The 17,722-nt window shown below is 34.4% G+C and overlaps 2 protein-coding genes across 2 annotated transcripts; both read right to left on the bottom strand.

Moving 5' to 3' along the window:
- Positions 1 to 6,056: 6,056 nt before the first annotated feature.
- Positions 6,057 to 9,589, bottom strand: LOC139839903 (SWI/SNF complex component SNF12 homolog). Its single transcript, XM_071830110.1, has 3 exons — positions 9,461 to 9,589; positions 6,895 to 8,514; positions 6,057 to 6,300 (listed from the first exon to the last, which is right to left on the bottom strand). Exons 2-3 carry the CDS (start codon positions 8,454 to 8,456, stop codon positions 6,225 to 6,227), a joined length of 1,638 nt encoding a protein of 545 aa, XP_071686211.1. The 5' UTR covers positions 8,457 to 8,514; positions 9,461 to 9,589; the 3' UTR covers positions 6,057 to 6,224.
- Positions 9,590 to 13,605: 4,016 nt separating this feature from the next.
- On the bottom strand, positions 13,606 to 16,778 carry LOC139839592 (elongation factor 1-delta-like). The gene is made up of 8 exons (XM_071829695.1): positions 16,667 to 16,778; positions 15,555 to 15,665; positions 15,348 to 15,464; positions 14,980 to 15,073; positions 14,751 to 14,871; positions 14,524 to 14,637; positions 13,933 to 14,094; positions 13,606 to 13,824 (listed from the first exon to the last, which is right to left on the bottom strand). Coding segments are annotated over exons 2-8 (693 nt in total). The 5' UTR covers positions 15,638 to 15,665; positions 16,667 to 16,778; the 3' UTR covers positions 13,606 to 13,822.
- Between the last annotated feature and the right edge of the window lie 944 nt (positions 16,779 to 17,722).

Raw genomic sequence — 17,722 nt, forward strand, 5'->3', positions numbered from 1 at the left:
TAATAAAACCACAAGGGTAAGATAGAATATAGGTTCACCCGGTGGTATATTAGCAACAATGATGATAGTTAATATGACCAATACAATAGGAAAAATCATCCTTGTGTGAATCATCTTTACAAAAACTTTTGAGGGTGATAATCTGAGAAAATGAAGATTGATTTGTGAAAATGTGAAAACAGAGATGTTTATTTTATATTTGAAAAATATAGTCGTTGTAACGTCGTCAGTTGATGTTAACAACCGTTATGTATATATGACCGTTGTAACGTCGTTAGTTGACGTTAACGACTGTTATGTACTCATTGTATTAATAATAATTTTAATAAAAGAATTTTATTAGTATAAATATGATTACTATAATATACATTTAGTATAAATACGTTTAGTATAAATACGAAGATTAAGAGAATAAACATATTATGCATAAATAATAAATTTAAGAATAAATATTAGTATGCATGAAATAAATAATGATTAATTGCATAAGTAATCATAAATGTTAGATAACATAAATATAAATGTTAGTGAAGTTAATAAGAGTTGGATTATAGAAATATAATTCAGGCGGTATAACCGACCATATATAACATAAATATAAATGTTAGTGAAGTTAATAATAGTTAGATTACAGAAATATAATTCAGACGGTATAACCGACCATATATAACTTAAATAACATAAATATAAATGTTAGTGAAGTTAATAAAAGTTAGATTACAGAAATATAATTCAGGCGGTATAACCGACCATATATAATTTAAATAACATAAAAATAAATGTTAGTTATGATGATAATAATATTTACCTTACTAATAAATAATAGAAGATATCGTTAAAGAATTTTTTTTATTATTATTATTACCTTGATTAGTGATTTGTGCTTGCTTAGATAAACCTTGATTATACGGAGCACTTCGTGCTGATAACGTGTTATAATTCAGTAGGCTTATAACTACCTTTAGTGGTTTATCAACTTAGTGTTATAATTCAGTAGGCTTATAACTACCTTTAATGGTTTATCAACTTATACTAAGCTTATTTATATGGTAAGAGTGAAAGAAAGAAAAATGCAAAAGAAAGAAAGGAGTGATATATTAAGTAATGTGTGTCTCAATTACATTCAATTGATGCATATTTATAGTAGATATTTGTGGTATATAATATGAAATTGGTAGTCACTATCTATTGACTTTTGTGGTATGAAATAATGTCATCCACCAATCTTGACTCTATGTATTACAACAAAATGATTGATATGAAACCATGATAATTACAGTACATACTTAATTATATAGACATTAGATCGAATTAACTAGTTGGGTCTAACTAACATAAACTGAATATAGACTAATAAATATACAGAGTACTCCCTCCGTCCAATATTAATAGTTCAGTATTTCATTTTGAATTGTCTTAAATTAATAGTCCACTTCCATATATAGATAAAAGTAATAAGGGAAAGTTCTATTATGCCCTTAATATGTGTGGATAATGTTGGGGGAGAATGTTGGTTAACATGGGATTATGTTTAATGACTATACTAATCTTAACTCATAACAATAAGTTTTTTGATAATGACATATGCACATAGCTAAAGGTGATGGTAGACATCTTGACATAAATAAACAAGTTCACCAATCCACATTTGCTCTAGCAAAAGACCAAAACCAAAGAAAGCTTAAAATGGAAAATGAGGTACACGGCTAGACCCATGGTCGACCGCAGGTCAGACCGTGGAGACTTGCACCAGATTTATGAAATCTGGGTTGCACGGTCGACTCCACGGCTGACCGTGGATCGACTGCAGAAACCTACTGTCCGAATTTTGATCGAAAAATGTTTGACCACTTCCGGGCATCTATAATTTATGAAACATGTTCAAACATGCTTAGGATAGTTGCCTCCTTCATTCCCAAAGGAGCTTTGGTCACTAAAACACTAATCTTGGTTAATCACGTCTAATGACACCTTAATGACGATTAAGCCTTGATTAAGAATAACACATAAGTGTTATAGGAAAACATGTACATCTATAATGTATCTAGACATACTTAGGATGGTCACCAAGTCTCAACCAAGAGTTGCTCCTTCCTTATACATGTGTTGGATATTAATGTATGCTTATACATTAATCTTGCAAGTGTCACTTTGCAAGTAAAATTTACATATTCTTAGTTTAAGGCTATGTTATCACTATATGCTTAATTCTGAGATTACTTAGTGATCTCTTGCTAGTCATTACATGAATATTACTTGACTACTTGTTATTAGTACATGTGTATTATTTGAGTATGTGTTAAGTGCTAAATGATTATTGGGTGCGATTTGTAAAATCGATTCATGGCAAAAATTGAGGATGCTAAAGGTAAAAGTACTTGGTCACAAATTGTTAATGTTTGTATGAAACTGGTTACTAACAATGATATTCCTCAAAACTGTTTCCAATTGGTGGTTGGCAACGGAAACAACATTAACTTTTGGCACAACACTTGGTGCGGTTCGCTTCCACTTTATTCTCGCTTCAATCGTCTGTATCATCTCGAAATGTTTAAGAACCATACAGTGGCTGATAAATGGGTAAACAATGAATGGTCTTGGACTTGGTCTAGGGCCAAGATCGGTAGCAGAAACACCTCTTCATTGTCTCTTCTCCAAAACGAATTACAATCTATCCGTATTACTGACCGAGATGACCACTGGAATTTTACCCTAAATTCTAATGGCATATTCACTGTTAAACACACGCGTGATTACATCGACAAGAAGTTACTTTCTTCGTTACCTATTACTACGACGTGGGTAAATCATCTCCCGAAGAAAGTGAACACTTTTTGTTGGCGTTTTAAACTTGATGCTCTCCCTTTACGTTGGAACCTTTCCACGAAAGGGTTAGACATCCCTTCGATTACTTGCCTGGTTTGCAGTCAAGGTGTTGAGCTGCAACAACACCTCTTTTTCGAGTGCTCTGTGGCTAACGATATTTGGAGACTCGCACGAGTATGGTCCGACTGTGGTATGCCCACTTTTCTTTCTTGGTCGGATGTGCGAAGTTGGCTTGATGGAACCCAAATGACTTCATCTTCAAAGACACGGATTATTACGATCATAGTCACCCGGTTATGGGTTCTATGGCGCTTCAGGAACGGCATTGTTTTCAATGATTCTTTTATTAGTATATGTAGCATTTTTTATGTAATTAAGTCATTTTCTTTTCGTTGGCTAAAAAATAGAGATCATGTTGTTTCCAATTGGAACACTTGGCTCCTAAAGCCTATGTAATGTTTTTTTTTCCTCTTAGCGACTTGCTAGAGTGCGTTCTTTAATATAATTCGAATTTTGCCGTTAAAAAAAAAAATAGATATAAGTCAACGATTTAACCAAATAATTGCACGTTTAAACGATATGCAATATCAACATATCATGAGGTATTTATATTTAGGACATTAGAATAATCATTTCAAATCTATGATTATGATTCTTCATTAGTGACAGTATTGAGTAACCGATAAAATCATTTAAACATGTGAATTTAAGTTGGATTTTTAATTTCTAGCACGTGTCAGCACACAATATTAGCCTATTAGCTAGCCGGACTCCCCTATTTTTCGTTTCATATTGATGTACAACAAATATTTAAAAATTGTATCGACGCTTAACCTAATACAGAGTATATAAATATATATTTAAAAATAATTACTCGATTTATACTACTAGAAACATCCTCGTTACTACTCTGTATTTATAAACTTCCCATTACAGATATAGATATTAGTAAAATATAATAAACTACATTAATTTATATTTAGGGTACATTTTTTTATCGCAATTCGGGATCATCCAGGAGAACTAAATCACTCACGCGTTCATCTCCCGCAGTTATATAACCCGCCCTCAACTGCTGCTCACGAGAAAACCCGGCCCAATCCGTGGGCATGGGCGATAAAACCCCATCCCCCACTGCCCTCGTAACGCGATGCGCGAAAGGCACTTTTAGGTGGAATTCAAGGGTTAAGGGGCAACCTTGTGTGCAATGTTGCACCCCACGAGAGTCGAACTCCTGACCTCTCGGTTAGAAAGGCATGCCACTACTACATGAGCCACAACACAATCAATTTGAATTTCTGACAAAATCTCACAAGTACGTTGCAGTACGTCATTGTTTTCCTTTGATTTTGTGGGTTCTTTCCTATCAAAAGTTCATGTTGGCGTTAACATGATGTCAGCGAGAAATAGTGTTTATGAATTGTTATTTAGATAAAGGGTGAAATAACGTGAATGGTTAAATTAGATTAGCGAGCTTAAAACGATAGCTAGCATTTTGCTAGTGAATGTTTTTAGTGCATTATTGTAAATCTCCAGTTCTAATCGTTATGTATGTTTATTTCAGCCATTTACATTTCATCTTATAAATATATGATTGTGATACTTAATGTTAAATCAATAGTTTAATTGAGTCATAATCGACCGACTAAGTAAGTCAGTTGATCGACTGAGTGAGACTAGTGATTGACTTGCTATGCAGGTAGTATATATATGGATTACGGGTTAATTAATGTAACTCGTTATCACCTCATCGTCGTCCACTCGTGTTGTCGAACTTATTGTAATTAGTACTCCACAACGCTTCGCTTTTCTGATTTGTTTGCGTTGTGGGGATCGTTTCCTGTTGCGTTTACAATATCGTTTCTTGTTGAGTATCTTGTAATTGAAAGCTTCGTTGTTGGTGGATTTGTTGGAAAGCTCGTTGTTGTTCCAAGTATATTTGATGTTGTTGTTCGGGTGTAAGCGGACGAAATTGTAGCAAAACAAGTGGAGTTAGTTGTATATTTGTAGGGTTTGAAGAGCCATCTTCAAAATAATGATTGTATCCCATATAATCGTTAAAATCGTTTGGAGTAGTGGTTGATTCGGGTTAGACATTGGTGCATTTGTGTTAATATGAAAGTGTCTGAATATTTGTGTAAAGAGTGAAATATGAAAAGATGAATATGAAAGTTAATGATGAAAAGACGAGAAGTACATGTGTTTATATAGAGTATATAAATGGTTGAGTTTTAATTAGTTTCGGATTTTAAAAAATTAAACAATAATATTTTCGTTGGAATCAGTCGAACCAAACGCACCAATCATATCAAGTCACGTGTTTGTGATGCTTTTTTTTTCACTGACTGACGCCCCGTTGGTGTTAACTCTAACATTGTGTTAGGGGACGTCAAATTAGCCAAATTATCGTCAAACGAGTCTGGTAACGCCGTTTATTTGTGGTTTTAAAATAGATTCATTTTTTAGTTGTAGAGCGTAACCAACCACTAACTTTGAATAAATACTTCCCCCAGTAACATACATAATGTAGCATCAACTATATTTTAATTTTTAACCGTCATCCTAAGAGCTACACACAATTCCTTTTTCCTTTAAAAATCAATAAAACAAAGAAAATCAACCCTGTTTATACTAAATGAACCTAATACTAATACTAAAATCTAATAAGTAAACTAATACTCCTTTCGTCCCTAAGAGATAAGTGTCATGTCAGTTTTACTCCTATGTTCAAGATACGTTTGTTCAATATAAATTTAACTGAATTCATTTAAAAAAATAAAATTATTGAGAGTAATATATTGAAGTAAATTGTAGAGTTTAATGATATTTTTTTACGTATGAATAATTATTTTGAAATAGACATTTTATTTGAGAATTGAGACAGAGAAAGGAAATAAAAGATGGCTCGTAAACCAAAAAAACTTCTCAAACTCTAATCCTTCACCTTATTGACCAAGTAATCATTCAATTCCTTGCCGGTCTGGTTTTCATATGGGTGATGATTCGTACACCACCAAATTTTAGCCATACACCACTAGTTGTGCTTTAAAGCACTGTACACTAGTTGTGCTTTAAAGCACTGTACTGTACAACTGCCTAATACACGTTTAGTGGTGTATGGCTAAAACTTGGTGGTGTACGAATCAGCTCCCATATCTAGCATTTTGGCCAATATAATGTTCAACATCATTTGCATTGGCTCATTACACAAACAATATATTACCATTACCATTATCATAACAAGAAACTCCTACAAAGTCAAACAAATATTACAAGAAATTATCAAAGAAACAAACAAAACTAAAATCTAATACTGCACCAAGTAGGATAACTTAAGTTGTTAGATCAGAAATTATCCCCATGGCCCACATATGAAACTATTTATCAACTATCTTAAACTATATGCTTCCAGGTGGTGCTTCACTTCCTGCAGCCGGTTTTCTGTTCAAGTAACGAATAACAGCATCTTCGACCCTATCAAGTGCATGAACCTAAGTTAGATCTATCGTACTAACGCTTACAACTGTATGCGTTTTTACAAGACTTATTTCCCATTCTAGAAATTTATGTCGTACTGCCGAAAATATGATTGATGAGTGTGAAGAAAAAACTTATTCTAAACCCCGACTCAACATGTTATCACGTGTACGTTATGCCCTAAAAGCAAGTATCTTTCACTGCGTATCAAGTTGAATAAAGTTTTTACTTTATATGGATGATGCTTTCTCGATTTCTCATACTAGAGTCTACAGGTAGCAATTTTGACCCAATTACTTGCAAATGGATCGGATCACGTTATGTTTTATCTTACAGGGTCAAACAAGCAAATAAAGAAATTGATCGAAAGTCGCCCAAAGTGCAATTTTGACCGCATACTACCTCCTTAACCACTTCTAGATAAGAAAAAGTTATTAGTTTTGTAATCATATTAATAAAAAAACTACTTATTACTTACTCCTATTTATAAAATAATGTCCTGATACAAAGATTTTAAAAATCAACCCGCCCGATTCTTTTTGATCCGAACAAAAACATTAACAAATTTTGACAACAAAAAAAAGAACTAACCATGGTTGATTATAGAACTCGGACCTTCGCTCTTTCTCAGCATCACGAGTAGCATCACCAGCAGCCGTTTTCAAATCCTTACTCTGTGATGCAATAAACGCATCAACAAATTCACTCGGTGACTGACTAAACCCTAAAAAGAAAGCTCGTCTTCTTCTATGTTCATGGATCTTTTTAATTGCAGAGCAAATCGCTACATCACAAGCATCAACCTCCCTTTGTTTCTCCATATTTTCCAAAAAATTAGACATGTCTTTATCTAATGAAAAAGGAACATCAACAAGAACATCGTAACATGTATTTCCGGATGGATTATCTCCCGAAAGCTTGATCTTATGCTCCAAATGTATAGGCTGAGGTGGGCTCAAATGATGTGAAATCTTTTGAGAAACCATTGAAAATTTCACCTTTTCTTCACCGAATAGTTTCCTAAGAGGAGGATCACATGTGAAGAATGAAGTATCGGTCGAGATTTGTAAGTTTTTATTTTTCACATATTGCCATATTGCAGCGATAATTCTTGGGCGGGTCTCGACCTCTAGTCCAAGAATTTCACTTAAAGCGGGTGAAAGTTTGAATTTTTCAGGTGTGTAATTCATTTCTAATCGGATTATAGCAGTAAACTCTGTATCCCCTTTTCTCTTCACTTCAAAACCCTCGTTAAGTGCCAAAGATCTAGAACTTTCCCACAAGATCACATGGTTATCTGGGTACTGATTTTGGTCCAAGTAAATAGTGGTTTTCTTGAAAAAAGATGAAAACTTTGGGTTCATAGAGCCCGATTTTTGTTGATCCGACCCATTTTCTAATAGCCTACCAAGAATCTTGAGAGACCAAGAAGGTAACTCAGCATTTTCCTTTAGAGATCCGGTTTGGGTTTGGTTTACGAACGTGTTGAAAACGTAAATCCTGAGCATTTTTGGCAACCGAGGAGGATTCTTAACAGAATCTTGAATATCAACTTTTTTTCTCGCTAAAGCCGCATCTACACGACCCTCAAATTCCAGCAATTGAGTATAAAGAGCTGATTCTGACAAAATGGCGGCTACTTTTTCAGGAATTTGGTTCTCGGGTGGGCCCCGTTTTCGTCTACGGGCCGCAGGTGTAAGCTCCATGGTTTTTAAAGGCGAACCAGCAGCACCACCCGAAGAACTCGGAACCCGAGAAGACGGTTTTTGACCCGATCTTTTCGCATTCATAGGAGTACTAAGTGATGGTGATGAAGCTCCAACGTTACTATTACTATTATTATTAACCCCTCCTAATAAACTTTGCTTCTGAGTAACCGATTGTGCTTGTGTTGCTTGAGCTTGAGCTTGTAACTGAGCCTGAAACCGGGCATGAGCAGCTCGAGCCTGTGCTTGAGCCTGAGCTTGAACATACTGAGCGTGAGCTAATGCCTGAGCCTGCGGCTCAGACAACTGGTTGTTCGAGTTGTTCAATGGTGGTCCCATAGATTGAGTAGGTGGTATTGTTGCACCTGAATTACCAAAACCAGTTGGTCCACTTACACTGCCAATATTTTTTATAGAATTATTCATATTATTACTACCGCCTGCCATTATATTCTCAAATTCTTGTCAAAAGAATCCTAATCAATACTTTCAATCGAAACCACGCCTGAAACACAAAATTAGGTCAAGTTTCAATCTTATTTTTCGTTCAGATAGCAAATTAAGGACATGGGTATATAAAAGGGTTGACATACACAATTGTGCAGCTACAACTAATGAGTTCAAGAAATATGGTGGATATGAAACACTAAATTAGGTCAACAATGAAAAATTCTCATTAATATAGCAAATCAAACAATAGGTACACAAATTGACTTGAATTAAACAGTAAGTATACAAATTGATTTGAATTAAACAAAAGGTATACACAGTGATCAAATTTATACAAAACAGTGTCGCTAGAACTAATCTGAGTTCAAGTAATATGGTGGGTATGAAACACTAGATTAAGGTCAATATTTAACCCTTTTCCATTCATGTAGCAAATTAGACAAATGGGTAAACAAAGAGATTGAAATGAAAATTGCCAGTGTAACTAGATAGTGGTAGTTCAAGTAACATGCTGGACAGTATATTAGGTCAAGATTATAACTTTCTTCAGTCAAATAACACACTTAGAAAATGTGTATGCAAAAAATTACTGTAGAATAAAGATGCGATATAGCTAGAACTAGTGAGAGCTCAAGTTATATGGTGGGTATTACAAAGAAAATTAGGTCAAGATTAAAACTTTGTTCCTTCAAATTGCTAATTAAGCATATGGGTACACAAAAAGCTTAAAAATAATACGGAGTAACAAAACAAACAGATCAGTGCAATTACAACTTGTGGGAGTTCGAGAAATATGGTGTGTGTGAAACACTAATTTAGGTCAACATTTAAACTTTCTTCATTCAAAATTGGTAAGCAAAAAGATTGAAATTAGATAAAAGGAAAGATGAATTAGTGAATTTTGAACTGTGGGGATTCAACAAATGTGGTCCGCTTAAAATTGAAACCCTAGATTTAGCATAGTGAAAAACAGAAAACAGAAGGGAAAAATTAAAACTTACATGTAATGCTTGTTGAAATTTGGGGTTTCTTTTTAAAGGAATTTAAATTTAAATTTAAATTAAATTCCGATCTTGTGAGATGAATCTTTGTGATGATTTTTTCTCTTCTCAATAGTTTTGCGGCTTCGTTTGGAATTATATTTGCGCTCGTTTATAATCCGTTTCCTTGTTGCTCCTTTGAACTACTATCATTCGACGAGTGATGAAGTTACTAAATTGCCCTCGTTAACCTAAAATCTGCGTTTATAACGTTTGCCTTGTTTGTTCTCGTTTAAGTTTAGTTAGTTTGTTTAGTTCGGTAGATTGGGAGTTTTGCGTTTTTCTTTAGCTCTTCGTGGTTTGTTGATTGTGTTTAACTCTTTATATCGTTTTGTCTGGTTGTACTAAGACCATGGCCAACGGTTATTGGGCCTGTCTTTTTTACAGTTGAAAATGACACCATAGGTAATTAACAGTCATCCTCGTCTTTTTACAACTTAAAATCAAATTAGTCATTTTGCAAACGGAAGAAGACGAGAGGTATTGGGGTAGTAGGACCAAAAATATTAAAAGTAAAATTCAATTCAATTTATCCATTCACTCCAACCACACAAAAAATAGAACTAACTCTTTTTTATTTTATTTTTAAAAGCAACTCCAAAATTTTTATTTTAAATTATTTAATGTTTTTATCCAAGAAAAATGTAACGTATTTTCTTTTAAAGAGGTTTTAATTGAATGATGATGATAATAAGAGGGTCCTAGTCTTTTGAAATAAGTGTGTTATTGTTGGTTGCATATTGTCTTTTTCAGTCTTTCTAATGAAGTGTTGAGGTGGCGCTTACGTGGCACTCAGTCTTTTTAAAGAAGTATGTTATAGTTTATAGTGGTCTAAGCTGAATCCGCCTTTTTTCACTGGTGTCACTAGTTAAAAACTCAGATATTGTTCCACTACATCAGGTATTTCACTGGTGTCCCTTGCTCTAATAGATCCGCCCTTGCTTGGTATTGAATCTCAATGCTATACAATCAGTTCGTGTACATTAAGTGTTCCAATTTCTATGGCCTGCAGTTAGATTACCTGGAATAATTGTTTGCAATTTACTGGTATTTAGGTTCAAAATATCTGGATTTGAAAATTGCAGGTTTCACTTCTTGTTCATGTGAATTATACATGTCTATCCATGTATTTGTTATTAACGATGTTTCTAAACCTTAATATATCATGCCAAAACATTAAATCCATTCATCTACGGAGTATTATGTTTTTGAAAAAGCAGGTCAAATTCAACTTTCAAATACTTCAACAACCCATTTGAACATATACATTAAAGAGTTTAACCAATCAATAAATGTGTAAGCAACATCTAAACAAGAATATACACAGTCCACAAACCACACATCACTATAACATACAAATACTGACCAACTTTTGTCCCACAAATGAACAAGTCACACAATTGAGGAAGTCAAGGAATCGAAAAAGAAAAAAAAGAATAGCAGCAGCAAACAAGCTAAGACGCTCAAACACACTTTCACTTTCGACTCACTTACAAAAATTTTGATATCTTATTAGAAGCAGCCCTACAGTACCTTACAGTAAATCATGGCATCCATGCAATTTTCTTAAAGTAGACATCAGAAGCCATGTAAAAAACAAGCATCTTTTACCAAGTATGACAAAACTCTATGCATGTATATAACCAAACCTATGTATTCATCCAATACTTGATCAATTGGTGGGCTTCATAACAATGAACTAGATCAGGGGATGAAAAATAAAAAATCGTAATAGTATTAACAACGAACTAGAGTGCATCAATACTTGATCAACTGTTGGGCTTGATAACAATGAACTAGATCAGGGCATAAAAAATAAAAAATCGTAATAGTATTAACAACGAACTAGAGTGCATCAATACTTGATCAACTGTTGGGCTTGACAATAACCAGTGGCGAGTTTATCCTTTAACCCGTAAGATCATGGGACACCACTAGTTGAAAATGTTATGTAGAACTTACCATTTAAAATGTATAGGACACCACTAAATTTAACAACATGACCCCATATTTTTTTTGAATTTATAGCTTTTTCCTTACACTGTATAGGATAAGAGTAAATTTAACTAGTCAGACTCATATTAATTTCGAATTTGTAGTTTTTCTTAAGGTAAATAACTAATAAAATAGCATTCAAATATAATTAGTACATAAAAAAAAAATCGAGACCTCATTGAGTTTCGAATCCGGAATCGCCACTGATAACAACGAACTAGATCGGGGATAAAAAAACATAAAATTATTGTTGGGTTCAGAAGGGGATCCACTTTGGATGAGAGAAGCGCAGGTCTAGCTAGTTGGAGTACACGAATACTTGACGGACTATTGGGCTTGATAACAACGAACTAGATCAGGCTATGACCATGCCTGCTAGCATATTCAGCGAGGGTGTTGCACCATGGCCGTGCATACACCAAATTCACCGAAAGTGCGCACTATTCCAGTGTCGACACCGATACAAACCTCCTTGGACCAGCTAACCCCCAACAAACTCTCGAGCCAAAGTAGCCCCTAGCTCCTCACCCTTCAATAATTTTAATACTTCCAGTTGGATCACTTGACGGACTATTGGGCTTGATAACAACGAACTAGATCAGGCTATGACCATGCCTGCTAGCATATTCAGCGAGGGTGTTGCACCATGGCCGTGCATACACCAAATTCACCGAAAGTGCGCACTATTCCAGTGTCGACACCGATACAAACCTCCTTGGACCAGCTAACCCCCAACAAACTCTCGAGCCAAAGTAGCCCCTAGCTCCTCACCCTTCAATAATTTTAATGCTTCCAGTTGGATCACAGACTAATGTGACCAAGCCCAGCAAATTGTTCACTCCAAACAGCCTTTAAATATATTCTGTAACTTATGTTTCTAGCGGATGTGGGACTCTGTAATCAGTTTTGTTCCTTTTTCTTTGAACAATATTTTGGTTTTGCTTCTCACTTCATTTAACCCTGGACAGATGTCAGTATCTTTGAGCCTTTTGTTTTTCTATTCAAATATGAAATGGGTAGCCAGTATTGTGATTCACTTGGTTAGGGTTGGGTTAAGTTTGCTTAAGATAATGAAAACTAATAGTTAGTTGTTACGATTGTAAATACTTTATGATCAGTGTAGGGGTGTGCACCATTTGGTTTGAAACCATTTAAACCGAATATCGAATCGAAACCAAATCGAAAAAAACCAAACCGAATTTGAAAAATGGTTTTTGGATCGAGAAAAACCGAAACCGAATTTTAATTCGGTTTTTCGGTTTGGTTTGCGGTTTTGAAATTTTTTAATTTGGTTAACCGAAAACCGAATATAAAACCGAATTCAATTTATACAATATTAAATAAATATTTTAAGTTATTTATATTATTGTATACATGTACGAGAAACGATTTTGAATATATATTTTAACTCTTCAAGTCAAATTCGATTTACTTGGATTGAAATCCTATTTTAATCTTTAATTTCATAATTTTCCTTTTAACTCCACATTTTTGAAACTGTAATCATATCAAGCCGATTTGCTATTCAGTTCAATTTATATGTGTGTGCATGTTGAATCAATCAGATTTATATACACTGCTTTACAACAGTTTATTATTAGAAAGTATACACTATGACTAAAACAGATAAAGTTTTAATTTTGTTATTGGTATTGGTTTTGTTTATTTTTTGATATAAAATGTATTGTATTAAGATATTATATAAGCTTATTTTATTTTATAAAATACGCATATATGTTCGCTTATATATATTATTTTAGTATGATACTTACAAAGTTAATAATATAATGTTTATTTACATCTTGAGAAAAAAGTAAAAGAAAAATCGATGTGGAAGTTAATTTGGTTTTAACCGAAACCGAACCGAATTCAAATTTGGTGTTCGGTTCGGTTTTGGTTTTGATATTTGAATTTGGTTTCGGTTTGGTTTTTGGTTTTAATTTTTAGAATTTCAAAACCGAAAAAACCGAACCGAATAAACCGAAAAATCGAAAACCGAACCGATGAACACCCCTAGATCAGTAAAGATGTATCTAAGATGTCGTATGCTCTGCAATTTATTTAGATGACTTTCAGGTTGTTACCAATAGTTGTATAAAACAAACGTGGCATTAAAAAAAACATATAAAAATATATATTCGATAATCTACTTAAACCCGTAAGAGGATAAGATCACAAGTCACAAACACACACAAACATGATCAAAATGCTAAAAAGTTGAGAGAGATAGAACCACTAACAGAGGAATTAAACGGATGCACAACACTAATACAATACACTATCATGAAGCATTCGCACATCCCAATGCATTGGAGCAACGTTGACAAATTCTGCATCATGATATACAAACCATCGATCAATATATTAACAAGATGTGAAACGTTAATCAAGAAGTTGCATTATTTAAGATGTTGGAATTGGGTTTAGCAACAACTTACAGATCTTATTGAAGGCCACAATATCACAACTCTGAACATATTCATTAATTGGTTCTGCCATAAGTTTATCTTCAATGAGTGAATCAACAGACACCAGGTCATCATCAATGGTCATCATGATCTGCAGCTTCTTAATACCATATCCAACCGGTACCAACTTGGCTGCATACGACAAGTTTACAAGCCATTAGAGAAGTGGTTATAATTTAACAAAAGCTACCACAATTTAACATCTTTATCCCTTCCGATTGAGGTGGAAAATGTAGCAAGATGGGTGGGTTGGGTAACAGTCAAAACAAGTGGGTTAACCAGGAAAGCTTTTTCATCCAACTCTTTTAATAAAGACTTAACGTGTTCATTAAGAGGTATTACAAGTAGAGTTTGGGCGCCTTTTAACTTATTAGAACAATTCCCTTGTAGCTAGAATGGATTTTGACATGTTTTAGGAAGGAAAAAAAAACAACCCATCCATAAGCAAACGGGTAGACTTTGCTACCTCTAACTGTCATACAGATTTATAGATAAGACTTATTTTACTACGAGTCGTTTTTCTGGCATCAGTATAATTTAATAACAAAAAATGTAACGTACATGCACCCCAATGCAAGCCCTCCATTTGAACACTTCTCACAGCTTCCTCGAGCTTTTGCATGTCGGTTTCATCGTCCCAAGGCTTCACATCCAATAAGACCGAAGACTTACCAGCTGATAATATAATTGATTGGAAAAAGATTAGTGAACATGTGATATATCTTTAAAACAACATGTGTTTGCAGATTATAATATTAATTGATATAATAATTAATAATTAAGCTTACATTCTTTCTTCTTTCCAGATGCCTTAACCGCAGCAGCACGTTCTTCCGCAGCCTTCTTTTCCTCCTCGGTTTCCTCACCAAAGAGATCCACATCACTGTCATCATCCTCATCTACTGCACCCTGAATCCGTAACAATTTGTCAAAATATGTGTCACACACAAATGATGCACTTAATACATATTTTAAAGAAAGGATAATAAAGAAAAAAAAGAAGTTTATAAGACACGCCTTTGTCTCAGCAACGGGTGGAGTTGCGATAGCCTCCTCCGGGAAATAAGCGGATCCGTCAACAACAACGCCACTGCCTTCAGCGAATACACCACTATAAAATAGAATTAACCAATAGTCTCTAAAGGTGGCAATTTTGACCCATTTACTTATATGTTGTTTGACGCTGTCAAAAGATTCGATTGGAAACTAAAGGTTGTAAAACTATCCAGCATATGCGGGATTTGGGCAATGTTGTACTGAAATAGCCCATTTCATTATCCCACTCTAACATTCTTGATGATACAGAGCAAACTGTATGTCAGAGTAAATTAACGTAGTTAATAAAGAATCTTGTGTTAATGACATAATAAGGTTTAAGAGCTTACGAGATCCTTAAAAGAGCGGTGATATGATTATACCAACGAGATACATTCACATATTGTGGTGATGGAGGTTTTGTGAAAGCTGCATGAACAGTGAGGTCATCCTTCGAAGCTTGATACCTGGAAAATAAACCTTATCTTGAATATGCATAATTAAAACGGTGATGGGCCAAACACAGCTTAACGAAAAATAAATATTAAAAAACTTACCCGGTGATGTAACTACGGGACAATAGGTACTCATCAAGCTTTTTAAGCCCAGCCTCAGAACCAACATAAAATGTAGGAGCCATTTGTATGCAATTAACTAAACTCTTATGCCTTTACCAAAAAAAAAAAAAACTAAACTCTTATGCAAGTTTGAGACATACAGTGAATATTACAGAACATAAACAAAATGTTAGCAAAAAAAAGGTAAAATTTCAGTATATGTTTCTCGTTTAGTCACTTTATTTTTTGCCGATTCAAGTCACTTAAGTATACTTTCTCGTTGTTTACCACCAATAAAGGGACTATTTTTTTTTTTTTTTTTTTTACCTGGGTATCCAAACGGTCAACTAGACTAATCTCAGGGCGACTACTCGCTACGCGAGCAGCCCGGAGTCATTGCAGGCGAACCTCCGTGGCCATGAGTGGATAACTGTGGGTGCCTGGAATCGAACCCTTGACCTCCACTATGGAAGGCCAGGGTCTTAACCATTCAACCACCACACTCATGATTCAATAAAGGGACTATTTGACAACCAGGTATAATTATTCTTTAAATAGTCAGAAAAGGGGTTCTTTTTTGGTGCCGATGCTTCAAAAATGAAATTAATAAAAAATTATTTGATGGTAAATTACAGAGTAATGTAATCCCATAGACGTCTAAAAACATAATTTTTTAAGGGGTGATGGTTCAAAAACTCGGTTTAAGTAACAAGAAAATCACTTTTTTGTACGGAGTAAAAAATTATAAGTAAACCAAGAACCTTAAATGCGTTAAAACATTGGATACCGAAAACGAATAGATTGATAAAGTTGGTAGCTTTTTGCAAAATTTAACGATAGTATCATCATCACCATCATAAACCTCAAACTCAATCATAGCACGCATGAAATATAACCACGTAGATTAGTTCAATTTCAGATCACAGCGCATACACACACATATAAATATTACATATTTCTGTTATAAATACACAAATTACATCAATTAATCAAATCAACTGACGCACATATTAAGATACGATTGAACTATATTCAAACAGACGAACAGTTATACAATCATTTAATGATTCGAAGGTGAACAGACACTATAATTCAGCTAATAAGAAACATACCTACAGTTTGCGAGTTGAGTTGAGAGGTAAATTGGGCAATGGTGATCAAAAACCCTACTAGAATCGTCTATCTATAATTAGAAGGGTGATAGAGGGTAAATTTGTCATTTTGTTTGTATGGAAGAAACGAGAATTTTGTACGGGGGATTTTGATTCCAAAACTTTATATACTTTCACAAATGTCTAAATAAATAGGGAGGTGATTCGTACACCACCTTATTTTAGCCATACACTACCAAAACAATTATTTGGACATTTTTACCCTTCCTTTTATTCACCACCAACTCCCTTTAACTTCTCAAAGGAAGGGTAGAAATGTCCAAATAATTGTTTTGGTGGTGTATGACAAAAATGAGGTGGTGTACGGATCATTTCCCAAATAAATAAGGCTATATACTCATTTTTGTTGTCGATTATAGTGTTCTTGTACTTGTATCAACAGTTTGCTATTTACTCTCATTTTTACATAGACCAAGGAACATGAGTTTTTACCTAATTTGTTACTTTATATTGTAGAGAGAATTATGGTTGTGAAGTTGTGTGCTTTACTGGTAATGTTGTTAAGTGCTTAACTTGTATAAGACTGTAACATATTTGATGGAGCTTTTCTTAGTTAATCATGTTTATATTATTAAATATTATACTTTTATTTGCATTTTTGTAGGGGTTGTCAGAGTTGGAGGGTCTGGAAGCAAAGGCCAAGGCGAGTGGAGCCTGTCAATTGGTGGTTAAAGATTTGACTGGAGGAATTTGTAAAAGACTATGTGTATCCGTGTTTCTGAGCTGGGGCGGTGTACGAGAGAAAGTACTTGTTGGGAACCTCAATGGCCCGACCCGTGATTGCAAAGGTGACGTTTTAAGTCATAACCGGGCAGGGGCGAATTTAGAGGGGGGCAGGGGGGGCGCCCGCCCCCAGTCGATTTCGAAATTTTAGTGTAAAAATTTGAATTTTTTTCATTTTGCCCCAAACTCAAAAGCCATTTGCCCCAAACCCAAAACCCATTTGCCCCAAAACCTACATATTTTGCCCCAAAACCTTCCCATTACAGATATAGA

The sequence above is a fragment of the Rutidosis leptorrhynchoides genome, chromosome 4, assembly GCF_046630445.1.
Source record: "Rutidosis leptorrhynchoides isolate AG116_Rl617_1_P2 chromosome 4, CSIRO_AGI_Rlap_v1, whole genome shotgun sequence".
Classification (NCBI taxonomy): Eukaryota; Viridiplantae; Streptophyta; class Magnoliopsida; order Asterales; family Asteraceae; genus Rutidosis; species Rutidosis leptorrhynchoides.

What these genes read in the sequence shown, in the direction of transcription:
- LOC139839903 (XM_071830110.1), bottom strand. Translation starts at nt 8,456, where the DNA reads ATGGCAGGCGGTAGTAATAATATGAATAATTCTATAAAAAATATTGGC. An exon ending in GAGTTCTATAATCAACCATG is followed by an intron (nt 6,301 to 6,894) that starts GTTAGTTCTTTT and finishes TGCACTTGATAG; the next exon opens with GGTCGAAGATGCTGTTATTC.
- LOC139839592 (XM_071829695.1), bottom strand. Translation starts at nt 15,637, where the DNA reads ATGGCTCCTACATTTTATGTTGGTTCTGAGGCTGGGCTTAAAAAGCTT. An exon ending in CACCCGTTGCTGAGACAAAG is followed by an intron (nt 14,872 to 14,979) that starts GCGTGTCTTATA and finishes TTACGGATTCAG; the next exon opens with GGTGCAGTAGATGAGGATGA. An exon ending in ATCTGGAAAGAAGAAAGAAT is followed by an intron (nt 14,638 to 14,750) that starts GTAAGCTTAATT and finishes TTATATTATCAG; the next exon opens with CTGGTAAGTCTTCGGTCTTA.